This window comes from Oncorhynchus masou, chromosome 23 (assembly GCF_036934945.1).
Source record: "Oncorhynchus masou masou isolate Uvic2021 chromosome 23, UVic_Omas_1.1, whole genome shotgun sequence".
Classification (NCBI taxonomy): Eukaryota; Metazoa; Chordata; class Actinopteri; order Salmoniformes; family Salmonidae; genus Oncorhynchus; species Oncorhynchus masou.
In genome coordinates, this window is record NC_088234.1 from 30,238,005 (window position 1) to 30,265,076 (window position 27,072).

Genomic DNA, 27,072 nt, shown 5'->3' on the forward strand with positions numbered 1-27,072 from the left:
ATTATTTAAAAAAATATATATATTGTATACTCTACCACACTCTCTTTACAGAATTAATAATGAAAATGTCTTTCATAATTTCTGTTTGCGTGATACGAAGGTTCATAGTTCGTTGGCATGTCATACCTAATTTTGCCAATGAAAAAAGTCATTAAAGTATTTGGCAACATCAGAGGGTTTTGTGATAACTGAGCCATCTGAGTCCATGAAGGATGAGAGTTCGCCTTTCCCCCCAAAAAAACGTAATTTACGGTGCTTTTTACCTACATTCTTTATATAACTTATCTTTGTTTCGTAGAACAGTTTCTTCTTATTTTTGTTTAGTCACATGATTTATCAATGTACAGTACGTTTGCAAATCGTCTGTGCAGCCAGACTTATTTGCCATTATTTTTGCCTCGTCCCTATCAACCATACAATTTTTCAATTCCTCATCAATCCATAGTAATTTTGCAGTTTTTTACAGTTAATTTCTTAGCAATTTCATAAATGTGTCAAGTGTGGCATCTGGTTGCTCCTTATTACATACAACAGACCAGATACAGATATTATAAACTCAGCAAAAAAAAAGTCCCCTTTTCAGGACCCTGTCTTTCAAAGATAATTCGTAAAAATCCAATAACTTCACAGATCTTCATTGTAAAGGGTTTAAACACTGATTTCCATGCTTGTTCAATGAACCATAAACAATTAATGAACATGCACCTGTAGAACGGTCGTTAAGACACTAACAGCTTATATGCGGTAGGCAAATAAGGTCACAGTTATGAGAACTTAGGGCACTAAAGAGGCCTTTCTACTGACTCAAAAACACCAAAAGAAAGATGCTCACGGTCCCTGGCTCATCTGTGTGAATGTGCATTAGGCATGCTGCAAGGAGGCATCGGTGTGTTATATAGTAGTATCGTGTGTTTAGTGTGCTTTTTTTGTGCAATATCTAGCCCCTATGTTGCTCTAGCGCAGTGCTTCTCTTCTTTTGTTACGCCCCCCCCCCCTAGGAAGTAAACATTTTGCATCCCCCAACTCTCTGCCGCGACTGTAAATAGTATAATTTGTCTATAAAATTGTTATAAGTACACCTCTTCATAACATTGTATCCATTGTATTTGCTACTGAAAAATAAAATTAAATATAATCAATAAATAATACATTCAAATTGATCAGCAACATTAACTCAGGAGCACAATATATGAAACACTTTGACCTATAAAACAAAAATAATAAAACAATTTGTGGTGATTTAAAAAAAAATCAAAATGAGGAAGTCAGGATTAATGGCTACAATGAGCACGTTTTGCAGAGCACAGCTTTTCGAAGAGGGGTTTGAAGCATGATACTGCAACTCTCAGCTCCTGCTCAATGTTTAGCTGGGACCTGTACTTGGTCTTCAGTGCAGCAACAGCAGAGAAGCTAGTCTCACAAAGATAAGACGTTGCGAAAGGAAGAAGAATGCCCATGGCCCTCTGCCCTAAGAGTGGATACTGCCTCTCTACACTCAGCCAGAATTCACTCAGTGTCTGTGATGTGAACATTCCGTGAAGGGTTAACTGCTTACAGAGGAATTCCTACTAAGGCAAACTGTCTCAGTGCTAACAGTGTAATTCAGGTTTATAGGCACAGGATTACTGCAGACAATAGCTATCAGATTGACAGAAATATTCAGGGGAGTTAGAGGAACATACATTTGGTTACTTACATCCACCGAACTACCATTTCTATAGGACTTTCAATGTCCTCTGTTGCTGATTATGACAGGTAGGATTGGAGCACAAATAGACCCAGGCCGTCAGGCTCGAAAACGGTTCGCAATGTTGCTGGAGATAATCCTGGAGCCCATGTGGTTCGGGTGAATACTGTCTCGTTTAAGAGACAGCCTATTAGAGGTCAAATGAATCCTTAATGCAATGTTTATGGGCCACGATTAACAAGCTTCCAAAACGTCCCACTGGAACGGCCATCTGGGGAACGTAGTGTGGCTCCCCGCCAGTGGAATGCAGCCTACTTCTCTAAAGAACTAAAATTCCCAGCATGCCCTGGGGCACCACCAGTGAACTGGGTAGATGATTCTCAGGTGAGAGCCAGCCCAGGGGATTAGGATAATTAGTCCCCCCATCCTGTGGGGATAAGCAGGCAAATGGCCCTGTTTATCCCTGTTTATCCACCTAATAAAACCTGCACTATAAACCCAGAGAGCTGAGACACCTCAAAGTCTCACGTCTCACACATTAACCAGGTAAACAAACTACGTAAACAAATAACATTTTATTTGTCACGTGCGCCGAATACAACAGGTCTATAGCTGTTATTTAAGGCTCCACGACCAGTACTGAAGCTAAGTGGACCTTACAGTGAAACCTTACAGTGAAACCGTACAGTGAAATGCTTGCTTACAAGCACTTAACATGTATTTTTCTGAACTGCATTGTTGGTTAAGAAAGTATTTACTAAAATAAACTGAAGTTTAAAAAATGTAAAATAATAATTAGAGCAGCAATAAAATAACAGTAGCGAGGCTATATACTGGGGTAACCATTAGAGAGTCAATGTGTGGGGGCACCAGTGTTTAGTGATGAGTGTTTGAGGGCACTATGGCGTTGAACGCTGAGCTGTAGTCAATGAATAGCATTGTCACATAGGTGTTGCTTTTGTCAAGGTGGGAAAGGGCAGTGCGGAGTGCAATAGAGATTGCATCATCTGTGGATCTGTTGGGGCGGTATGCAAATTGGAGTGGGTCTAGGCTTCCTGGGATAATGATGTTGATGTGAGCCATGACCAGCCTTTCAAAGCACTTCATGGCTACAGACGTGAGTGCTACGGGTCGGTAGTCATTTAGGCAGGTTACCTTGGTGTTCTTGGTCACAGGGACTGCTTGAAACATGTTGATATTACAGACTAGGTCAGGGACAGGTTGAAAATGTCAGTGAAGACACTTGCCAGTTTGTCAGCGCATAATCAGAGTACACATCCTGGTAATCTGTCTGGCCCTGCGGCCTTATGAATGTTAACTAGTTTAAAGGTCTTACTCACATTGGCTAAGGAGAGCGTGATCACACAGTCGTCTGGAACAGCTGATGACAAAGTACTTCTAAAGTCTGTGTGTCTTTAGATATTGTTTAGAATAAAACTCGGTCTGTAAAGCACAGTACATGCTTAGTTACACCCTGGGGCTATATAGTAAACAACACATTTCATAGGGGTGAAAAAATATATAAAAGACAGGGAAGTCATGTTTTTGACGACACTGGGCCCTTCAAGTATTGCTAAATTAAGGCAAGAAAACGGGTCCACCTGTGCATTTATAAGTTTTGAGTGTTGGGCGAAAAGTTTTTAAAATGTACCACTTACTCCTGAAATTGGCACCAAAGAGACAGATGTTTTATTTTTTATTACATACATCTCTGCTGTAAAATGTGCTAGAGAAAGTGTTCTCTTCAAACAGGTGAGGCCATTTTTAATTGTAACATCCTGTCGGAATTCTAGACTATTTTAGTGTAGAGAAACGTAAGTAATATTTACAACTTTTTAAATCGTTTTGGTGCAGATTTCATGTGTAAGAGATGGGAATAATATTTTTCTTACTGACTGGTACTCACCGAACCATGCCTGCTGGTCTCCCTGCACCTCGATGGCCAGACCAAAGTCTGCCAACTTTACCGCTGCTCCCTTCAGCTTACTGGCTAGGAGCAAATTTTCAGGCTTGGAGTGGAGAGAGAGAGGGAGAAGACATGAGAAGTTTTGAAATCCTATAGCAATATACATGAAAATGAACAATAATATATTATACAGTAGGTGTATTCTGTCTAGTATTTTGGGTGATATCCACATTGGGTTGTAAAACCTAGACGGTGGGTCATCTCACCATTGAAAAATGGTATGATCCCCAATATACCTACAAAAGTATGTGGACACCCCTTTTTATTATTGGATTCAGTTATGTCAGCCACACCTGTTGCTGACAGGTGTATAAAATCGAGCACACAGCCATGCAATCTCCACAGACAAACATTGGCAGTAGAATGGCCTTACTGAAGAGCTCAGTGACTTTCAATGTGGCACCATCATAGGATGCCACAGTTCCAACAAGTCAGTTCATCAACTTCCTGCCTTGCTAGAGCTGCCCCGGTCAACTGTAAGTGCTGTTATTGTGAAGTGGAAATGTCTAGGAGCAACAATGTCTCAGTTACGAAGTGGTAGGCCACACAAGCTCACAGAACGGGACCACGGAGTGTTGAAGCACATAAATAAATCTGCCTGAGAACGCTGCCTGCCCGAATGCATAGTGCCAACTGTAGTTTGATGAAGGAGGAATAATGCTCTGGGGCTGTTTTTCATGGTTCGGGCTAGGCCCCTCGGTTCCAGTGAAGGGAAATCTCAACGCTATTGCATACAATGACATTCTAGACCATTCTGTGCTTCCAACTTTGTGGCAACAGTTTGGGGAAGGCCCTTTCCTGCTTCAGCATGATGTCCACGTGTACAAAGCGAGGTCCATACAGAAATGGTTTGTCGAGATAGGTGTGGAAGAAATTGACTGGCCTGCACAGAGCCCTGACCTCAACCCATCAAACACCTTTGGGATGAATTGGAACGCAGACTAAGAGCCAGGCCTAATCGCCCAACATCAGTGCCTGACCTCACCAATGCTCGTGGCTGAATGAAAGAAAGTCCTTACAACAATGTTCCAACATCTAGTGGAAAGCCTTCCCAGAAGAGTGAAGGCTGTTATAGGAGCAAAGGGAGGATCAACTCCATATTAATGCCTATGATTTTGGAATGAGATGTTTGACGAGCAGGTGTCCACATACTTTTGGTCATGAAGTGTAGGACCAAATTCCATTAACCAAATGATATTTTGGCACATTACTATGACAATCCCCTCTATAACCCATTCATAACTTATCAGTACTGTGTAATAATGAACTCCATCGTGTCCCCTCCTGTGTCCCTGTGGGGCCATGCATGTTCACCGTCACCAAGCCTGCTTCTTTAGGGGAGCAGCTCTCTATGACTCAACGCTCTCACTCAACACACACTGGGGACAAAATTACACCAGCTACGTCAGTGTTGAGTAACAGGATTGACACTGATACTGACACAGCAAAGAGAGTGGACACAGTTTGATCTTCACAAAGATACACGAGTGTGTGTAATAAGCCACACGCCGTCAAGGCTGCCGTCCAGCCCAAGGTGCGGGGCTACAATATCTGAGGTCGACAGTGACTCATGCATAGTCCACATCGGAACAGGAAGGGGAGGGGCTTTGAGAACAGGTTACAGGTTGAGGATTAACGCCGTTGCTGACATTTTCAAAGCGGCTTCTAGGAGTCTAAATTGGAAATAAATTCAAGAGAGATAGACTTAATGTAATAAACAGGAGATGTGAGTAGAAGCTGTTTCAGCCACTTTTTGGAGCGAAGCTGCTTTGCTTGTGGGGCAAATACAATAGTTACAGTACCTCAAGAACAGTATGTCAGTGGACTGACCACTTCTACGGCCGAGGATCAGTGGTCACCAAACTTTTCTGAGTCAAGATCACTTTGAGTCAAAAATGCAAGACGAGATCTAACGCTTAGATTTTTTTAGGGGGGGGGGAACTTAAAACGTAAGCCTATGCAACATTAACCAATTCAAAACAGTTCTGTAGCAGAGGTTTGTGCAGTAAGCTATAGGCTCAATACATTATCACTGCATATTGGCTATGCTTGAATTACTAGTTAGGCACAGCTGAGTGAGCATAATAATTGGCTTTAGTTTATTTTTACTGGACTGATGGCCTGCATCTGATGGTCAGTCTGAGGGGTGGGAGAGAGCGGCGGTGAGGCTGCCTCTCACCCAACTCACCGTCCCTCCCCTCTCGCTACCTCCAATTTAAAAAAAAGGGGGGGACAGTGTTCCAGCTGATGGCGAATCTCAAGTCGCACTGCATGAATTCTGCCTCATGCACCAACTCATGTTGTTACGCCTAAGACTGGAGAGAGTGAAATATTCCTCGATATTAAGAGAGACAAGCCGCTAACAATAACAACGTATGATTATCGGAACACTTTGCTATACTCCTTCATTGCAGCTGCAGTGCTGGTTGTAGTGTGAGTGGAAGTAGGGAGAAGACGCATTTTATGGCTTATAAAAGTTTTGAAACAAAGTGTTGGGACATTGCTGAATAACTTAAACGTCGAGTCTCTCTCTAGTCATGGTTTTAAACGTTTTGAAATCTCAACAGTATCAACTTTGCTGTGAGTTCGAAGGTTTATTTTTACAGTCTGGAAACTGTGTAGCCGGTGGTAGGCCTATAGGTGCACTTGATTCTCTGGGCCTGTCGGGTAGTTCTACCGTCAGACACGTGAAATGGTTGAAAATGGGAACACTGCCTTCCCGGTTCAGTGTACCTACCGCCAACAGCGCAAAACAAATCAAAAACTAGGAACGCAAGGCTTTACTGTTTTTTGTTACAGAAACGTTTGGTAATCGACTAGGAATACCTTGGAGATCAACCAGTCGATAGCGATCAACCGGTTGGTGACCACTGGCCTATATAAAGGAATCAATTCCTCAACATTATATAGCATCAAATCAAACAAGGTAAATTCATGATCATTCATTGGTGCAGTTAGTAGAGCATTTGTGAATTGTGATTCGTGCAGATCAGTGTGCGGGGACGGTGCTCACATGCTACGGTGGGGGGGGGGGGGGTAAGTGCAGTCAACAGTGCCATGCAGTCATTGCAAACGCCCCTACTAACCCAGCCTCCCTTCCCCACCAGAACATCATGTAACCTGTGTGATGTGACTGGAAGGGGCCAGTTAAAAATGTAAAAAAATCTCAGCCTCATAACATCCATCATATAGACCAGGGCTATTCAACTCTTACGCTACCAGGTCCAGAGCCTGCTGGTTTTCTGTTCTATCTGATAATGAATTGCACACACCTGGCGTGCCAGGTCTTAATGCAGTCCCTGATTAGTGGGTAACAATGAAAACAACGCAGTGGAACTGGCTTCGAGGTCCAGAGTTGAGTCTTCCTTATAACACATCATCCCTAAACAGATTTAAATAAATAATGTGCTTCATAACCAAATAGCTATTACGGAAGACTCAATATGACTAACAATCCCCAAATAGGCAGATCGATACGTTGTAATCTAATCTAAACGCACATATGAGAGCTATAGTCCCTAGCTAGTATAGCTTTCAGGACTGGGTAAATTAATTGTGGTTGTGTGTGGAACCTATCTAGCTCACTGTGATCAGGATTGACGCCCGGTCCTCAGGGCTCCTGTGTAATGGGTCTAATTTAATTCAGGTCTAGCAGCCATAAAGATGTAATTATTACTAGCCTCGGTGGCCTTACTGTATCTACTGCAACCGGGAAAGATGCACTCAGCTTTCAGTCACACACACACACACAACTACAACGCTGACAAATTCACCCGTCTACACTCACGCACATCTCTCACTTACTATTCCTCAATCTCCTAGCTATAAATCGGTCTCAATCTCAACTTCAGGGATTTAAACCAGTGGCTTGGTATCTAAACCTAGAGGGAGCGGGGAATCTACAGGAGGGCAGTGGAGGGAGAGAGAGAGGGGACAGGGACAGCCCTGGTCTCTAATGCAGCCGTCCAGACCAGCATCATCCAGAGTGGCCTGACCTCCCATGTGGACAGGCAGAGGAAGAGAGAGAGAGCAACAGCGTCAGTGATTAGAGCAGCTGGGAGGAAGAGGAGGAGGGGAGATTGGCCAGAGGGAATGAAGGAGGACAAGAGGTAAGAGTTCAGGAAGAAAGAAAAACAGAACAGAAGAGGAGCGAAGGAAAGAGGATGAGGCATGAAAAAGGAGATGGACAGATGAGCAGGGATAATGAGACGAAGAGGAGGAGGTAGACCTGAACAGAGTGCCGTCAGCGTCGAGTCCGACAGAAGTCAATGAAGGAGGAACAGCTTGAGAGGGATGTCTGGTCTGATGCAGTCAGTCTGTGTGTGGTCTGGTGGAAACAGTCTAGAGTGCAAACTGCTTAACTGTGTCCAACTAAATTTATGTTGGTTGGATACAATGGTACCGTTCAGTACAATTACAGTGTGTCAAAATTACTATATGCATGAGTGTGTGCGAGTGTGTCCAGGTGTGTGTCAATATGGGTCCTCCCCCAACACACACGTACACACACACACGTAGGTCACACCAGTGTGAAGAGATGGCCTTTCATCAGCCTCTTTCATGCTTTGTTTTGTTCATATTTGTTTTGTTTTTTGTCTATTCTGCCGCTCCCCATGGTAACAAGCTGGTAGCAGCCAATCAGAGCACTGACTGAGAGGGCCTCTGCGAATGCAAACGCAGGGTGATTATTTCAGGAGTGAAATTGTGCTCCTGGCTGCACCTGGCTCATTTGATTAACAAATTTGAGTTCTGAAACTTGCCATGACGGCAATGACCGGGAGGATTGGAGAAGGGTACACCCTAAGAAGGTCGTTCCATGAAATGTGTGACTTTTGATATTTTAAGTAGAAACTGTGCACCAATATAGATTTAAAAATATATATAAACCACATGAAGAATTCAATAAAATCGATTTTTAATATGAATAAAGATTTGCTAAAGAAAAGAAAATCAACATTTTGACATGTCCCTCTGTGTACCCTATGACCTCCAGGAAGATTTTAACCCACCTTACCCCGACATTTCTCCAAGTTTTCCGAGATATTTTGTTGCTTTGACAAGTCATTTCTGAAGATGATTATTTATCTAGTGTCATTAGTGATTCAAACCTGTCCCTCATTTTAAAGGCCAACCCTGTTATGTGAACTGAACTCATGTTAATATGATGAAACTCCTATTCCTGAGTGGGTTGAGTGGGTTGAGTGGGTTGAGTGGGTTGAGCATGACACGTCAACCCTGTTACCCATAGATAGACAGGCTAGAAATGTTTTATCCATTTCAGTTTTTTATGTGAAGATTGCATTCAATTGCATCTCCCTGTCGATTTAAGTTAAAATCACAACCATGTCACTTTATTTGGCACCTACTAAGCACTTAATAGTATTTTTGTTGGTTAAGCCTCAAGATGGGGAAGCGTGTTGTTTTATTAAGTTGAACATTTGCTCTTTATGACAGAAAGGATAGGCACTGAATTAGTCAAAAGACCCAACAAGGGCAAGTCTCCAAATTCTACTTGGACAATGTGACAATTTCATCCTACTCATCTTATAATTATTTTGTTTATTATATTATTATATATTATTTTGTTGAACAAGCCTGATTTTATCCACCATTGAATTGGAGCGATTGCAGGCCCTATTTCCGTGCCTATTAACATCTCTGTCACTGTTCTGAAGACAAACACGGTGCGTCAGTGTAGGTGTGGACGAAAGAGGTCGACATGCCTTTCCATAAAGTCCCAAATAATAATTCCTTTCTGTAATTACCATTTCATCAGCGTTTAACTGGCTGAGCAGTCACTAATGCAGTGGAAAAGTTCAAACTCATAATTTGACCCTGTGCCGCCCGTGTCTCAACTGAAAAAGACGTGTCAGAGAGTCTATCAAAGTTCTTAACCCTCAAAGTCAAACAAATAAAAAGTCTGAAAGTCAGTCAGGATGAGTGGGGTCTCCGTGCAACTAGAAGAGTTGGAGGGAGAGGAAGAAGAGGAAGGGCTGTGTTTGGCTTCCCGGCATTTCTACTCACCTTCAGGTCGCGGTGGACCACGCCCATCTGGTGGCAGTGGAGCACGGCCTCTAGGATCTGCTGAATGCAATGACTGCATGCAAACACCAGGGGGCGTGGGTTAGTGACAAGCTCACACTCACTGTGTGCCGTGCGTTCTCCTTGAGACGGGGGTGGGGGGGCAGCAAGGGTGGTGGAGGTGGTGGTTGGGATGATGTTTAGGCCATTGATTTGTTAATATCCCTCCAACTACCACCACTATAACACCAGTACCAGTGTAGAGCCAATGTATTTACCCAATTGAATGTGACTGCTTTGACTATAAGGTGAAAGCAAGATTGTAGATATTCTAATAAGTGAATGCGGCATAAGTTAAACAAAAGTGTGTTCTGATTGGACCATTAAGAACAAGGACATCTGGCTATGACATCATCACCCACCACCCCCACTCACTGTCCCCCCGGGTCTCAAAACAGAAGTGGTGTTAGCTCCCCGCTGGCTGTGAGCTCGACCCTGGGGAGGGTAAGGAGGAGGGAGGTGCATGAATTGATCCTATTTATACCCCTCTTAAACCAGAAGGGGCTTATCAAATACGCCCAGGACCCAGGCTCACAGCAGGCGTTCAGAGCAGAGAAACGAACACCGGAGAGAGATGCTACATGCACATCGTCTTTGGGTTTACAGAGGAGGAAAAAGGTGAGCTGTGTCACCCCCCCCCTCACCACCCTGCCGCCCCCGCGTGGGCCACCTGACCTCAGCCACGAGTAGTGATTGGTGGAGGGGTCAGGGTGGCTGCTGGTAGGGGATTGGGTTTGGAAGAGAGGTAGAGGAAAGCGGCTTGTGGGGTTCCAGGGTGAATGGGAGGGGCGGGGTGGATGTTAATTGGTGGTGGATTTCTGGCGGACAGGCGGGCGAGGGGGCCGGCATGGTGCCAGCATAGACTCTGTTGTGTACTAACCTTCATGTCCCTGTGAACTATACCACTTTGGTGACAATGATTTACACTTTCTAGAATCTGCTGTATGCATTGGCTGTGGAGGAGAGAGACAAGGCCAGAAGAAGCGAAGAGGAGAGAACACACATCAGAAGAAAAAAAACACAAAAAAGACAAAAACGAGAAAGGCCAGCGAAACTGTAATATCAAAAGTAAAAACTAGAGAGAGGGAGACAGAGACCGAGAGAGAGAGACCGAGAGAGAGAGAGAGAGAGAGAGAGAGAGAGAGAGAGAGAGAGAGTAAAGTTCACATCATGTTCTACCACTTAATCTTTTGGAGAGTGACAACGCTATTTCGGTCACAGGGACGCTAATTGACTTTCAATATCAGGAATGACAAAAGGACTGAATCTTTTAACAGTCTTACTTTAAACGGAACATTGCTTTTTGGAATGAGTAGAAACTATCCATATTAAAATGATATGACCTCAAACTCAGGTCTTTGTGTGGTTAATGGCGTGCGCTATACAGGGGGAAATAGATACGCAGACAGCAGCCTCCGGACAGGAGAGCAACAGAAAAACAGACGACAGAAGAGTATCTCCATAAGATACATGCCAGACAACACACACAGATATAATACAGATATCATCAACTCTATTACTAAAGTACAGTAACAAAGAGAACGAGGGTGTATGCAGTAACACACAAGTACAGATTGTGGGCACACGCATAACGTGTTATGTTGAGGCAGTAACTTGTGTCATTTTTAAACTCTAAATGATGACAAATCCACTAAGTCTATTGTGTACAACTAAGTGAAGTAGAATGTGTGTTTTTTTTGTTGTTGTTGTTTGTTTTTTTATATCCACTGACATGTTTGACTAGACCAGTAACATTAGTTGCTGTTAAGTGAGTCTGTGCGAGTCTGACCTGGCGTCTGCTTCGCTGTAGTACTCTCTGGCTACGATGTCCTCAAACAGCTCCCCACCAGTCACCCTGGAAGAAAGGGGAATAGGAGACGTGATAAGTCCATGCTAGAAGTTCAGGAAGAACAGCGGGAGACCCGGAGAACAAGGGTGCAGTCAGCTATGCAAATCTGCCTTTCAGGCATCTTTCGAGTAGAGAAACCAAAAGATGTCACGATTTGGACAAAACAGCAAATATGCTTGTGCTTTCTGATCATTAGAATACCATTAGACACCCCTCCAACAGTGTTTGAATAAAACATGTAGTTGACATAGTAGATTGGGAACGCATTCCTGTGTGTTCCAGGGAGCTAAATGTCCCGAATCGTAAGTGTTATTCCAAGGAACTGGGCAACACAGGAGATGGGAATGTTTCATGTAACCACACTTGGCACTGGAACGACACCAGACTGTTGTACATGGATTGTGTTCAGAGTGCAACACACCGCAGTCAAAACGTCCAATGGATTCTCGCAATGCTTTCAGTTTGTTCCATATAACGTCGTAGTAATGCATTAAAAATATAAAGGCAGGTGTATGTAACATAATTCTAGATGTTTTAACCTTTATTCACGGTCAATGTAATTTGCCTCATTTGTCTCATCGTTTTGTCGTCATTCTTCTGGCCAGGTTTATTTGGGTAAAAGGAAAGAGAAGCTTTCATCCCCGCAATTCACTAATCTCAGCTGCCTAAGAGCGGCACCCTTTTTTTTTAAAACAGCCCTTAGTCAAATTAAATGCAGCATTTTAAATAAATTGGGACCAATTTCCCCCTCCAGCTGCCAAATTAAGCACCGCCAAAACTGCTGCCAATATACAAGGGAGTGATAGAGACAGATGGAAAGATAGTGGAAGTAATGGGCATTGAGCTGGATGGACTGTTCAGAAGTTTTTCTTCTGGAGTGATATGGATGTGCATCAAACAAATGGTGAAATATGGATGTAACATGCAGTAGCATATGAAGAAACACATACGTTGTTGCTGGGGAGAGAGCTATATGGAAGGAACACTAATCAAATCAATCAGATCAAAAGGCTAGCGTTCAAACTAACTGTGATGCATCATAGGAGCCAGGCAAATAGACCTCGAAACCAATACATACTTCACTGTGTCCCCTCTAAATACAGCCCTGAGTTGTTCACTGTCCAGATGACCTCACCAAGGGGAAACTCCGGTGCATTAATTGGCTTTAACTAGGGCCCAGAGTTTTTCCAACCCACTTTGACATCTGTGGAACATAAGGTTCGTTTTGGCATGCTGCCATTGGAAATAAACACACTTGATCAGCCAACGGCTTAACCTTGTAATCCTTAAAGGAGGAGATAGGCGTTTAGTCTATTTAAAATACCCGTGCGGAGCCGGTGGTATATTCCAATTTCTTCACTACATCAGAGTCTATGAGAAGATTAGACTGTTAAGAGTAATTTACAAGCCCGTCACATAATTTGACTTGAGGGCGAGTAAACAATGCAAAAAAAAAAAAAAAAACTACAACACCCTTTCCTAGTATACACACCCACACACAGTAAATACCAGTGGAAACAGAACTGGAAAATAAAGTGCTGTCTACTGGTCGGAATAAATAAGGAGTGTTTAAGTTCAGGTAGAGACTCCGGTGCAGAGGAACATCAGGGGAAGAGGAGAGGGCTGGGTCTAGAGCAGGGACACAAACAGGCTGGACGGCTGCACGTCTTTATTGCCTTCGGGGCCGCCTTTGGAGCTGCCCACTTAGATTTCCATAAATATGAATCATGTAAATATCCTTGGGGGTATGAGTCGAGCGATGCCTCAAAACTCTGCGTTGACACCTCTGAACAAACATACACATTTACAAAATATTCAAAACAACAGTGACAATGCAAAACATTGCTCACAGACCAAGTGTGTAAGCTCGTGAACTTTTCTTATCTATCTTTGCAAGCTTGGCCAGCTCTGAACCAATGGTAATTGCGATGAACCCCTTCTGTTCTTTGGATGATTATGTAAATTCACCCGGAAGGGAGCGGTGAGGAGAAAAGACAACAGACAGAAAGGAAGCCGATGAAGGGAAGATGGTACTGGTGAACAGAACCTAGGAGAGGAGGCAATCTACGGAGCACATCTGTGTTAGTTATTCCCACGTCCTGCCTGAAGAGCGTCTGGGGACACACATGGAGGAAATAGAATTGGAATTAGTATTAGTTTATCTAGCAACTACTACATGTACAGTGTGCTTACAAATGAATATGCCCCGCAAACAGGTAGGGCTGGGAATTGCCAGGGAACTGGCCATTTCAATATTATCCCGACACATATAAACTCAGCAAAAAAAAGACACGGCCCTTTTCAGGACCCTGTCTTTCAAAGATCATTTGTAAAAATTCAAACAACTTCACAGATCTTCAATGTAAAGGGATTAAACACTGTTTCCCAAGCTTGTTCAATGAACCATAAACAATTAATGAACACGCACCTGTGGAACAGTCGTTAAGACACTAACAGCTTACAGACGGTAGGCAATTAAGGTCACAGTTATGAAAACTTAGGACACTATAGAGGCCTTTCTACTGACTCTGAAATACACCAAAAGAAAGATGCCAACGGTCCCTGCTCATCTGTGTGAACGTGCCTTAGGCATGCTGCAAAGAGACATCTCACAGCAAGAACTGGCAAATATGGTGCAGTCCATGAGGAGGATGTGCACTGCAGCACTTAATGCAGCTGGTGGCAACACCAAACACTGACTGTTTTTGACAACCCCTTTGCTCAGGGACACAATATTCAATTTCTGTTGTCTCGGTTGTTGAAACTTGTTATGTTCATATAAATAATTACACATGTTGAGTTTGCTGAAATTAAACACAGTTGACAGTGAGAGGATGTTTCTTTTTTTGCTGAGTTTCCGATACTTAAGTGTCGAAACTATATTTATTGCGATTCTCACGATTCTACATACAGTGCATTCGGAAGGTGTTCACCGTTTCACTTTTTCCACATTTTGTTATGTTACAGCCTTATTCTGAAATTGATGAAATAACTTGTTTTCCTCATCAATCTACACGCAAAAAAACCCCATCATGACAAAGCAAAAACAGTTTAAAAAAAAATTCACAAACAGAAATACCTTATTTAAATAAGTATTCAGAACCTTGGCTATGAGACGTGAAATTGAGCTCAGATGCATCCTATTTCCATTGATCATCCTTGAGATATTTCTACAACTTCATTGGAGTCCACCTGTGTTAAATTCAATTGATTGGACATGATTTGGAAAGGCACACAGCTGTCTGCATAAGTTCCCACAGTTGACAGTGCATGTCAGAGAAAAACCAAGCCATGAGGTCGAAGGAATTGTCCGTAGAGCTCCGAGACAGGATTATGTCGAGGCACAGATCTCGGGAAGGGTATCAAAACATCAAGACTCTTCCTAGAGCTGGCTGCCCAGCCAAATTGAGCAATCAGGGGAGAAGTGCCTTGGTCAGGGAAGTGACCAAGAACCCAATGGTCACTCTGTCAGAGCTCCAGAGTTCCTCTGTGGAGATGGGAGAACCTTCCAGAAGGACAACCACCTCTGCAGCACTCCAGGCATCAGGCCTTTATGGTAAAGTGGCCAGACGGAAGACACATGACAGCCCGCTTGGAGTTTGGCAAAAGGCACCTAAAGGACTCAGACCATGAGAAACAAGATTCTCTGATCTGATGAACCCAAGATTGAACTCTTTGGCCTGAATTTCCAAGGGTCACGTCTGGAGGAAACCTGCACCCTCCCTACAGTGAATCATGGTGGTGGGAGCAACATGCTGTGGGGATGTTGTTCAGTGGCAGGGACTGGGAGACAAGTCAGGATCAAGGGAAAGATGAACGGAGCAAAGTAAAGAGCGATGCTTGATGAAAACCTGCTCCAGAGCACTCAGGACCTCAGACTGGGGGCGAAGGTTCACCTTCCAACCGTACAATGACCCTAAACACACAGCCAAGACAACACAGGAGTGGCTTTGGGACAAGTCTCTGAATGTCCTTGAGTGGTCCAGGCTCTGAACCCGATCGAACATCTCTGGATGAACCTGAAAATAGCTGTGCAGCAACACTCCCCATCCAACTTGACAGAACTTGAGGATCGCAGAGAACCTCCCCAAATACTGGTGTGCCAAGCGTGTAGCATCATCCCCAAGAAGACTCTAGGCGCTTCAGCAAAGTACTGAGTAAAGGGTCTGAATACTTAAGTAAATATGATCGTATATATATATATGCACCCCTGACAATGTCAATGATTTCCATTTATAAATAATTGGGTGTTTGGATCAGCAATTTTATTTTGATCTATCAAATAACTGATGGACACAGTAATATTTCAGTAGTGAAATGAGGTTTACAGAAAATGTGCAATATGCATCAAAACAAAATTAGACAGGTGCATACACCTCAATAGAAAAATCACATCAATATTTAGTAGAGCCTCCTTTTGCTTAAATAACAGCCTCTAGATGCTTCCCATAGCCTCCAATGAGTGTCTGGATTCTGGATGAAGGTATTTTGGACCATTCCTACTTACAAAACATTCAGTTCAGTTAGGTTTGATGGTTGCCGAGCATGGACAGCCTGCTTCAAATCATCCCACAGATTCTGGGGACTGGGATGGCCATTCCAGAACATTGTACTTGTTCCTCTGCATAACTAAACGCCTGATGTTTATTAACAGAATGGTGAACTTAACTAAATGACGGAGAGTTTTGACTGTGTGATATTAGATTGCTTCTTGTGTAAATATTCAGGTAGATTTTGAGCAGTGTTTTGGGTCGTTGTCTTGTTGAAATATCAAGCCCAGGCGTAACTTCAACTTTGTGACTGATTCTTCAACATTATTCCCAAGAATCTGCTGATATTGAGTGGAATCCATGCGACCCTTAACATTAACAAGATTCCCAGTACCGGCACTGGCCACACAGCATGATGGAACCCCCACCAAATTTTACTGTGGGTAGCAAGTGTTTTTCTTGGAACGCTGTGCTCTTTTGCCACCATGCATAACGTCCCTTGTTATGACCAAATAACTGAATCTTTGATTCATCAGTCCACAGCACCTTATTCCAAAATGAAGCTGGCTTGTCCAAATGTGCGTTTGGGCTGTTTTTGACCGTTCTCACCATCCTTCGCCTCTCCGATATTTTACTTGGCCTGCCACTTCTGGCCTTAACAAGAACTGTGCCTGTGGTCTTCCATTTCCTCACAGTGGACACTGACAGCTTAAATCTCTGCGATAGCTTTTTGTATCCTTCCTCTAAACCATAATGTTGAACAATCTTTGTTTTCAGGTCCTTTGAGAGTTATTTTGAGGCCCCATGTTGCCACTCTTCAGAGGAGAGTCAAAGAGAACAACAACTTGCAATTGGCCACCTTAAATACCTTTTCTCATGATTGGATGCACTTGTCTATGAAGTTCAAGGCTTAATGAGCTCACCAAACCAATTGTGTTCCAATTAATCAGTGCTAAGTAGTTACAGGTATTCAAATCAACAGAATGACAAGGGTGCCCATATTTTTGCATAGCCTATTTTTCACATCTGATTTAATTTCATACAACTTAATATTGCTACACTAAAAATCTTTGTCTGGATAATACCCCAGTACTCAGCTTTTATTAGAAAATGAATGGCATGCCACTGTGATCATTTTCTGTGACGACAGAGTAAATTATTATGCAGCCTCAGAGGGGTGCCCAAACTTTTTCATACGACTGTATATATCCACACACCCACACACAGTTGAAGTCGGAAGTTTACATACACTTAGGCTTGAGTCATTAAAACTCGTTTTCAACCACTCCACAAATTTCTTGTTAACAAACTAGTTTTGGCAAGTCGGTTAGGACATCTACTTTGTGCATGATAATTAATTTTTCCACTTATTTCATTTCACTTATAATTCACTGTACCACAAATCGAGAGGGTCAGAAGTTTACATACACTAAGTTGACTGTGCCTTTAAACAGCTTGGAACATTCCATAAAATTATATCATGGCTTTAGAGGCTTCTGATAGGCTAATTGACATCATTTGAGTCAATTGGAGGTGTACCTGTGGATGTATTTCAAGGTCTACCTTCAAACTCAGTGCATCTTTGCTTGACATCATGGGAAAATCAAAAGAAATCAGCCAAGACCTTAGAAAATAAGTCTGGTTCATCCTTGGGAGCCATTTCCAATGAGACACGTTCTGTTTCCAAGAGATTAATGTACTTTGGTGCAAAAAGTGCAAATCAATCCCAGAACAACAGCAAAGGACCTTGTAAAAATGCTGGAGGAAAGAGGTACAAAAGTATCTATATCCACAGTAAAACGAGATATAACCTGAAAGGCCGCTCAGCAAGGAAGAAGCCACTGCTCCAAAACTGCCATGAAAAGCCAGAATACGGTTGGCATATACATATATATATATATATATATATATATATATATATATATATATATACATATACATATACATATATATATATATATATATATATGTATATATATATATATATATATATATATGTATATATATATATGTATATATATATATATATATATATATATATATATATATGTGTGTGTCTCTATTTGAACAACTAAACTGTGGCTCTATACAGTGAGCATATTCATTATCTAGACCTAAACCTATTCAACTCAATTATCTTTCATCTTAGGAGAGCTTTTAGAGCCAATAGCATTGTAGGCCTACTGAGCTAGGTGTGTAAGGATACTGTACATATCTTAGAAAGCCAGGGAGGGATTGCATTGTTTCTGGTCACTGTAGGACATTGTAGCCGGAGCCATGTCTTTTTTTTGTTTTTTACGAGTTCGATCAGCTTTAATATTGCAGATAGATTGTGGCTTCCAGCATTTTTTTTGTAAATATATTTTCCTTTATTATTTTCTCCTAACCCTATCACTACTCCCCTAATTGGAGTAACTACTTCCAGCTTATACATACTATATATATATATTTTATGAACAAAATGTATTTAACAATAGTTATCTTTTGTTTGTTTCAAATCCCATCCCCTACCATCCAGTTTCGTTTTCTATTTGCCATATATTTTTAAACTGTGCTGTGATGTTTCAAACGTTCTGAACCTCTCTATTCTCATCGTTTCTACAGATTGCAAATGAAAGATACATTTTTTTTGCAAAAAGCATTTTTATACTATTGATCGATTGACTATGACTTTTAAAAATCACACAGCAGTTTAAGTTGCAGCGTTAGCTCCAAGTAAATGTTGCAATTCTTCAGCCATTCCTGGACCTGCGACCAAAAACAAGCTACATATGGACGGTACCAAAACAAATTCTCAAATGATTCTGCCTCTCCTCAGTGCCATGGAATTGGTACACTGAGTATCTCTTCCCAACTATTTTCAAATCTATATGACACGGCTGTCCATTTTTCGGTCCTTATATGAAACTGGTATACTTTTTTATTTACCCCCATTTTCTTTCACCAATTTTGGTCTTTAATGCAGGGCCGACAGACAAGTTCCTTACTTTTCTCCTCTTCCACAAGCCTACTTTTGCGGTAATGCTAAAATTAGTTGCTTGCACTTGTCAATATGTATATTTGAGTTTAACCATCATTTTTGTTTTAATATTTGTTCCTTCTTTTCTGGTGGATCAAACAAAGCCATGTCTTACATATACCACTGGTTGGATGGTTAGGGTTGATGGGTTTTGCAGAGTGACACAATAAAGCAGGTTGGAACTTACAAGTCAAAGACCAGGTAGTGAAATCCTTCCTCTGATATGCTGTCATGGAGCCTCACTGTGGAAGAGAGGGGGGGGAAGCAAAAGTCTGATTAGAAATGATGCCTCTCAGACGCACCCATTCAGTTATTCAGACAGCTAGCGTGTCAGTGTGTGTAGTCTGATGCTTGTCCATGCCTGGGTGTGTGTGTGTGTGTGCCCGGCAGGCAGGGAAAGAAAAAAAAGTCAGGAGAGTAAGAGAGAAACTCATCCATTACACAAATTACCCTGAAACGCCCCCGATCCTGCCAGGCCTCACTATATTCAATCCATAATAGACCTCAGACAAACTTCCCATTCATCTCATTGAGACAGACCCAGACAGTAGTACAACTAATGCAATACAGCAGCCTCATTTTTAAAATCTACACATCCAAATCTTCCTCATGGAATATTAAATGTGATTGTTCATTCCACGTGACAGGAGATGTCTTGTTGATGTATTGCCACAATAAACCTTTATGTTGCCTGTGTTTACAACATGGACTTTAATCAATTATGAACGCTTAAGCACATAAATATCACATGCTCCATAATGTACAAAAGGTTTCTATAAGACTTTGACAGACAATACAGTACACGCTATACATGTTTCCTGTTGATGTCACGACTTCCGCCGAAGTCGGCTCCTCTCCTTGTTCGGGCAGCGTTTGGCGATCCGACGTCACACCGGCTTTCTCGCCATCGCAGCTCCATTTCTCATATATCCATTTGTTTTGTCTTGTTCCATACACACCTGGTTTTCATTCCCTAATCACACTGCATGTAATTTAGTCCTCTGTTCCCCTCCATGTCTTTGTGTGAAATTGTTTTATGTTATGTGGGTATTGTCACGCGCCAGACTTTTGTTTCATGTTCTTATGTGCTTTCGTTTTGGACAGGAATTAAAGTGCGCCTGTTCACTACACTCTGCTCTCCTGCACCTGACTTTGCCTCCCGTATACACCCGTAAAAGTTGAAATATTCACGTACGTGTGAAGTGCTCAGCAAACTTTATTCAGAGCAGTTTTCCTCATCAAACCCTTTGTATCTGAATGCTAAGGAGGGGGGGGAGAGAGGAAAAGGGTAAGAGAAAATAGCCAGCACAAAAGGGTGAGAAAAGAGTGCAAAATCAATTGAGAGAGAGAGAATGACAAGAGAAATGCCCTCTTTCTCTAAGAACCCACTTGTGTCATCATTAGTTCTATTCCTGACTGACATCTCTATTGTCATGGCGACCTTAAGGAGCGGGATGGCTCTACCGGTCGGATATAGATGCCAACGAGGCGGTCTGGGTATTCTTTCATTTCTATCAATTGGGGTACTATCACTATAGCTAAGTCCTTAAATAATGTGTAACTCTGTGTCGCACTGCTTTGCTTTATCTTGTCCAGGTAGCAGTTGTAAATGAGAACTTGTTCTCAACTAGCCTACCTGGTTAAATAAAGGTGAAATAAAAATTTAAAAAATGTTAAAATGGGGTAGAGGTTGAGACATCACCCTAAGAGGATAGAGCCTGAAACCTGAGATAATCGAGGTACATGGTTTGATGGCATAATAATTAGGCAGGATAGTATCCATCCTGCTAGGCATTTGTGTTGTCCCGTAATCCACATTAAGGGAACATAAAAAGAGCCCGGGATCCCATTGAGACTGAGGCTTCATGGAGGCTGTTCTTCTCACAGAACATTAAATCATGCCATCAGAAACTGCCTCAGATTACACAACAATAGCTCCAGGGCCAATAGACAAAAGGCAATCCAAAACCACCCTCTTCCTGCCAATTTTCCCACGCACACATTTTAGCACTAAGTTGTTTTACCGACAACAGACAAACAAAATACCCCCCTCCTATCATCCACTCATTCTTCCACCCCCTCCCCCCCTCATCATCATTTCTGCACCCAGTGTGGTCACGTTGCTAGTGAAGTCTTAATTGGCCTCCGTGGGTCCCTTGGCAGCCTACGTGGGGGGGCTGGGGTGATGTGGGCTGGGGAAGCCGCACAGATGGGGTGTCTGCACAAACTATCAAGAGACGACACATGGGAAGACTTAACCAGTATTTACTCAGTATTTGAAATGGTTTTCAGTGTCATCGAGTTTGTTAGCTTTCAAAATGAGAATAGTCTCAAGGAAATAAGGGCATTGGTGTGTGGAGGTGGGGTGGATTCAAATAATGTGACTTCCCCTGATGCGTGTGAGATCCTGGGGACATACATACAGTAGCATTTTTCTTTTATCTTGATTTACAGGAAAACAGCAGCTCCATTCTCACTGTCCTTTTTTTAGCCATGGAGGTTGGGAACAACTACCCTGGTACGGTGGGCTGGCCAGGACTGAGACAGATGGTCAATGTGTGTGTGTGTGTGTGGACAGTACACAGGCAATTATGACACAAGTGTGATTGGTCTTACTTAGGGTTCATCTTTGGTAATAACAGGTCATTTATGGCAATCTATGGTAACTTTGGTCATTTATACTTCAATAAAAATAAATATTCATATATAGATTTTGTTTTATCTGTGTCCATATTGTTCCTGAGTTTCTAGTGGATATACCATATGGTTCAACAGCAAGTAATAGAATTACTCCGGTACCGCTTGCCGTTCGGTAGCAGAGTAAACAGTCTATGAATTGGGTGACTGGATTCTCTGACAATGTTATGGGCTTTCCTCTGACACCGCCTAGTATAGAGGTCCGGGATGGCAGGAAGCTTGGCCCCAGTGATGTACTGGGCCATACGCACTACCCTCTTGTTACGGTCAACATTTCAGAGTACAAACTCAAGGGACACTAGAGAGGCTTAACCAAGTTGACTTCTTCCCAATTGGTCGATACAGCTGTAATTCAGACAGACATGGTTTCCCCCGTTGTAGTATTCATACCCCGCCTTGGGTGGAGTCTCCTCCTTATCTCTAAACATTGCATCATTATTGCTGGGCAGGGAGCTGAATGGGCCTTAAACGGTTCCTCCCCTTATCAGTACTGCCACATGTGACCATTTTCCCTGCGCTTAGCTCCTCCCAAGCTTCATTATGGCTCCACCCCTCATGTCTCTTTTAAAAATGATTAATAATAGATAAAGCTCAGAAATCCAAACCCATCACTCTGTAGATGCCGAGCAGTTGCCACGCAAGGCGGTGATGCAAGAGGTGGGGATGCTCTCGATGCATGCCTAAAGTAAACCATTATGGTGGGACAATTTCCGCAACAACTAAGAGCGTTGAAGCGTGAGGCTCAACTTCTCTGCTGTTATGGTGCCCTGGCTGGCCACGCTGGAAACAGTGTGACGCGAACCCGTGCACATGCGCAGACACGGTGTGTGAGCGAAGTCTTGCATCTCACTCATCTCAATATCAGTGGTGCTGCTCGTGTTTAACATACTGAAACCGTCATTTTAAACCCCAATGGTATTAACTTAGTGGATGGTTTATATTAAGGATCATTTTTTACAACTTGGTCATTCAATTTGATTATTTGTATATATTTTACATGTGATAAAGAGGGCCAGAAATAATTACAGGGGCCAGAGAATCTGAAGTACCCAAAAGGGCCACTAGATAGATGTCATGTGATAACTTTCAAGGATTTTATGTAATTAAACAAAAATCTGGTAGTTTACTGGTAAACTTAGAAAGTTTGCAGTAATATACCCTCCCTAGTCTTACTGCTGCCAGTGAAGGGTCAGCTGACACATTGTCCAGAAAGAGGAGAGTGAAGAAGTTAGAGGGAGCAGGGCACTGAAGGTATAAGCCTTGTACAGCATGGGACTCACCGATATTGGGGTGCTTGAGCAGGCGACAAATCCTGGCCTCTCGCTCCAGCTTCTGGTGATCTATAGGAGAGACAAAACAAAAGCCATGAGTCTTGGAGGCACACACTTTCACCTCGAGGGCCCATGGCATTCCCTCGCCTTGTGGTTAGGGTGAGTAAGTAATCTTTTCTCCCGTTTTCACATTCCTGTGACCACACAAAAAGACATTCCCTGTTACTTCCACGTTCCATTCCCTTCTCAGTACGAGAGCAGTGTCAACACATTCACAAAATGATCAAATATCCAGAATCAATGAGCTACAGTTGATGCCTGGCTATTATATATTACTACTACAATGGAGTCACTTAAAGTTGGCCTCTTTGGTGAACTAGAAATATAGACTGATATTGTTTACATAAGGTGTCTCATCACACTGCCAACGAGATATCAGATCACTGCAACACGTATGACAGCGGGCTTTGAGCAGCCCTAACACTAAGATGTGTTTATTATTTGTGACGTGAGATAATTGACATGTCAATATCACGTGCAACTAATTTCAACACAATTATTGAATCCAAGTCCCGTCCAACTGAGTCCAACGAACTAGTAGGGTACCCCATGATGAGGGGGACATTCATTTATTAAAGTCACTACGAGTAAGTATTTGAGAACCACTTAAAACAGTTTAAAATTCACCCAGGTTATTCATTGTACAGCAAGCGTCACAGCGAGGCAGAACTCCAATTCCTCCAGGTTCCGCTTTCATCTTTCAAGAGGCCGACCGCCGTAACCACCAAATTATTTATCGTTAATAAATTCAGTCGACAGAACCAGGAAATGAACAAAATTCATTTTCACAGAGTTTAATGTGGCGCGTGCTTCATAGATAAATCAAGACGTTGGACGGAAAAAAAAGTTGAGAGGAAATATCCACCTGGTAGCTCAAACCAAGAGGAGAGCTAATTCTGAATTCAACCGAAGAGAGCCGCGCTGAAGGGCCCCAGTTTGTAGAATTAAAATGGCGGACGTGTTAAACATACAATACATGACCAAACATATAATTCCAAAATCATGGGCATTAATATGGAGTTGGTCCCCCGAATATCTGCTCGAACAGCTTCCACTCTTCTCAGAAGGCTTTCCACTAAATGTTGGAACATTGCTGCAGAGACTTTCTTCCATTCAGCCACAATAGCATTAGATGTTGGGTGATTAGGCCTGGCTCGCAGTCGACGTTCCATTTCATCCCAAAGGTGTTTGATGGGGTTGAGGTCAGGGCTCTGTGCAGGCCAGTTAAGTTCTTCCACACCGATCTCGACAAAGCATATCTGTATGGATCTCACTTTGTGCACCATGGCATTGTCATGCTGGAACAGGAAAGGGCCTGTTGGATTCTAGCGTGAAATATACTTATTCATGTTACCATGCTAGAACTTATTAATTACTTAACATGTATAAGGAATGTACATGTTAGGGGTCAAAGGAGGGTAAAGATGAACTAGGTGTGTGGAAAGTTACTCAGTGGGAAAAGGGACAGAGATGAACATACCTATTCTATTCATATACAGCTGAAGACGGAAGTTTACATACACCTTAGCCAAGTACATTTAAACTCAGTTTCCACAATTCCTGACATTTAATCCTAGTAAGAAAATCCCTTTCTTAGGTCAGTTAGGATCACCACTTTATTTTAAGAATGTGAAATGTCAGAAAAAGAGTAGAGAGAATGATTTCAGTTTTGATTTATTTATTCACATTCTCAGTGGGTCAGAAGTTCACATGCACTCAATTAGTATTTGGTAGCATTGCCTTTAAATTGCTTAACTTGGGTCAAATGTTTCTGGGCAGCCTTCCACAAGCTTCCCACAATAAATTGGGTGAACTTTGGCCCATTCCTCCTGACAGAGCTGGTGTAAATAAGTCTTGTTTGTAGGCCTCCTTGCTCGCACACGCTTTTTCAGTTCTGCCCACACATTTTCTTTAGGATTGAGGTCAGGGCTTTGTGATGGCCACTCCAATACCTTGACTTTTTTTGTCCGTCAGCCACAACGTTTGAAGTATGCTTGGGGTCATTTTCCATTTGGAAGACCCATTTGCGACCAAGCTTTAACTTCCTGACTGATGTCTTGAGATGTTGCTTCAATATTTCCACATAATTTTCCATCCTCATGATGCCATCTATTTTGTGAAGTGCACCAGTCCCTCCTGCAGCAAAGCACTCCCACAACATGCTGCTGCCACCCCTGTGCTTCACAGTTGGGATGGTGTTCTTCGGCTTGCAAGCCTCCCACGTTTTCCTCCAAACATAACGATGGTCATTATGGACAAACAGTTCCATTTTTGTTTCATCAGACCAGAGGCCATTTCCCGAAAAAGTCCAATCTTTGTCCAATGTGCATTTGCAAACTGTAGTCTGGCTTTTTATGGCGGTTTTGGAGCAGTGGCTTCTTCATTACTGATGGGCCTTTCAGGTTATGTCGATATAGGACTTGTTTTACTGTGGATATAGATACTTTAGTACCTGTTTTCTCCAGCATCTTCACAAGGTCCTTTGCTGTTGTTCTGGGATTGATTTGCACTTTTCGCACCAAAGTACGTTCATCTCTAGGAGACAGAACGTGTCTTCTTCCTGAGAAATGGCGGCTGTGTGGTCCCATGGTGTTTATACTTGCGTACCATTGTTAGTACAGATGAACATGGTAGCTTCAGGCTTTTGGAAATTGCTCCCAAGGATGAACCAGACTTGTGGTCTACAATTTTGACTGATTTCTTTTGATTTTCCCATGATGTCAAGCAAAGAGGCACTGAGTTTGAAGGTCGGCCTTGAAATACATCCATGGGTACACCTCCAATTGACTCAAATTATGTCAATTAGCCTATCAGAAGCTTCCAAAGCCATGACATCTTTTTCTGGAATTTTCCAAGCTCGTTAAAAGGCACAGTCAACTTAGCGTATGTAAACTTCTGACCCACTGGAATTGTGATACAATGAATTATAAGTCAAATAATCTCTCTGTAAACAATTGCTGGAAAAATTACTTGTGTCATGCACGAAGTAGATGTCCTAACCGACTTGCCAAAACTAGTTTGTTAACAAGAAATTTGTGGAGTGGTTGAGAACTAGTTTTAATGACTCAAGCCTAAGTGTATGTAAACTTCCGACTTCAACTGTGTGTGGGTGTGTGGATATATACAGTCGTATGAAAATGTTTGGGCACCCCTCTGAGGCTGCATAATAATTTACTCTGTCGTCACAGAAAATGATCACAGTGGCATGCCATTCATTTTCTAATAAAAGCTGAGTACTGGGGTATTGTCCAGACAAAGATTTTTAGTGTGCCAAAACTATAGTTTGTTAACAAGAAATTTGTGGAGTGGTTGAAAAACGAGTTTTAATGACTCCAACCTAAGTGTATGTAAACTTCCGATTTAAACTGTATGTTATTGCTGATCATGAATGTTCCTAAAGAGGGAGGCAAAGGGGCAACAGCCTAGTTTCAATTATTGATAAGGCAGACCAGTTGCTGAGGAAGCAGGACAATGAGGGTTGAGGAACTCAACTCGAGATAAGGTCAACAGATGGGGAAAAGACACTGTTGGGAGGAGGGGCCACAGGGGCCCAACCCGAAGGCCATCTGATTATAGTCCTCTCTCTCTCACACACACACCCATGAGGGTCCTAGACTTAAACATGGCCATTACAATACCAGAAAGAGGAACCTACTGTGTTTCTGCCTAACAGAGAAGGACTGTCTATCTTAGACATGAAAGGAGATGACTCCGCCTAATTGGGAGGTAAAAAATGTTTGTGTGACTTGCATGTTGTCTTTGCAGCTGTATGGCCCAGTGGTTGAATAAACTTGGTTTGGGCTTCCTGTAGTCGTCCATTTGTTTTTACTCTGTTAGTTCAGAACCTAAAACTCCACAAAGTTGGATGCACAGAATCATCTTGAATGTCATTGAATGCTGCAGCATGAAGATTTACTTTCATTGGAACCATGAAAAACAGGCCCAGACCTTT

General features: G+C 42.4%; 1 protein-coding gene across 12 annotated transcripts in view; it reads right to left on the reverse strand.

Annotated features, from left to right (window-relative positions):
* The window catches only part of LOC135510728 (calcium/calmodulin-dependent protein kinase type II delta chain), a 113,807-nt gene that overhangs the window by 31,801 nt on the left and 54,934 nt on the right, over window positions 1-27,072 (reverse strand). For 6 of the 12 annotated variants that reach the window (XM_064931893.1, XM_064931889.1, XM_064931885.1 and 3 more), the window contains exons 3-7: window positions 23,070-23,129; window positions 19,280-19,334; window positions 11,524-11,589; window positions 9,678-9,750; window positions 3,594-3,696 (exon numbers count right to left, since the gene is read on the reverse strand). In XM_064931893.1, coding sequence (XP_064787965.1) covers window positions 3,594-3,696; window positions 9,678-9,750; window positions 11,524-11,589; window positions 19,280-19,334; window positions 23,070-23,129 — 357 coding nt within the window. Of the gene's footprint in view, window positions 1-3,593; window positions 3,697-9,677; window positions 9,751-10,614; window positions 10,688-11,523; window positions 11,590-19,279; window positions 19,335-23,069; window positions 23,130-27,072 lie in introns of all 12 variants that reach the window. The other 6 variants (XM_064931892.1, XM_064931888.1, XM_064931884.1 and 3 more) reach the window with 1 other exon arrangement.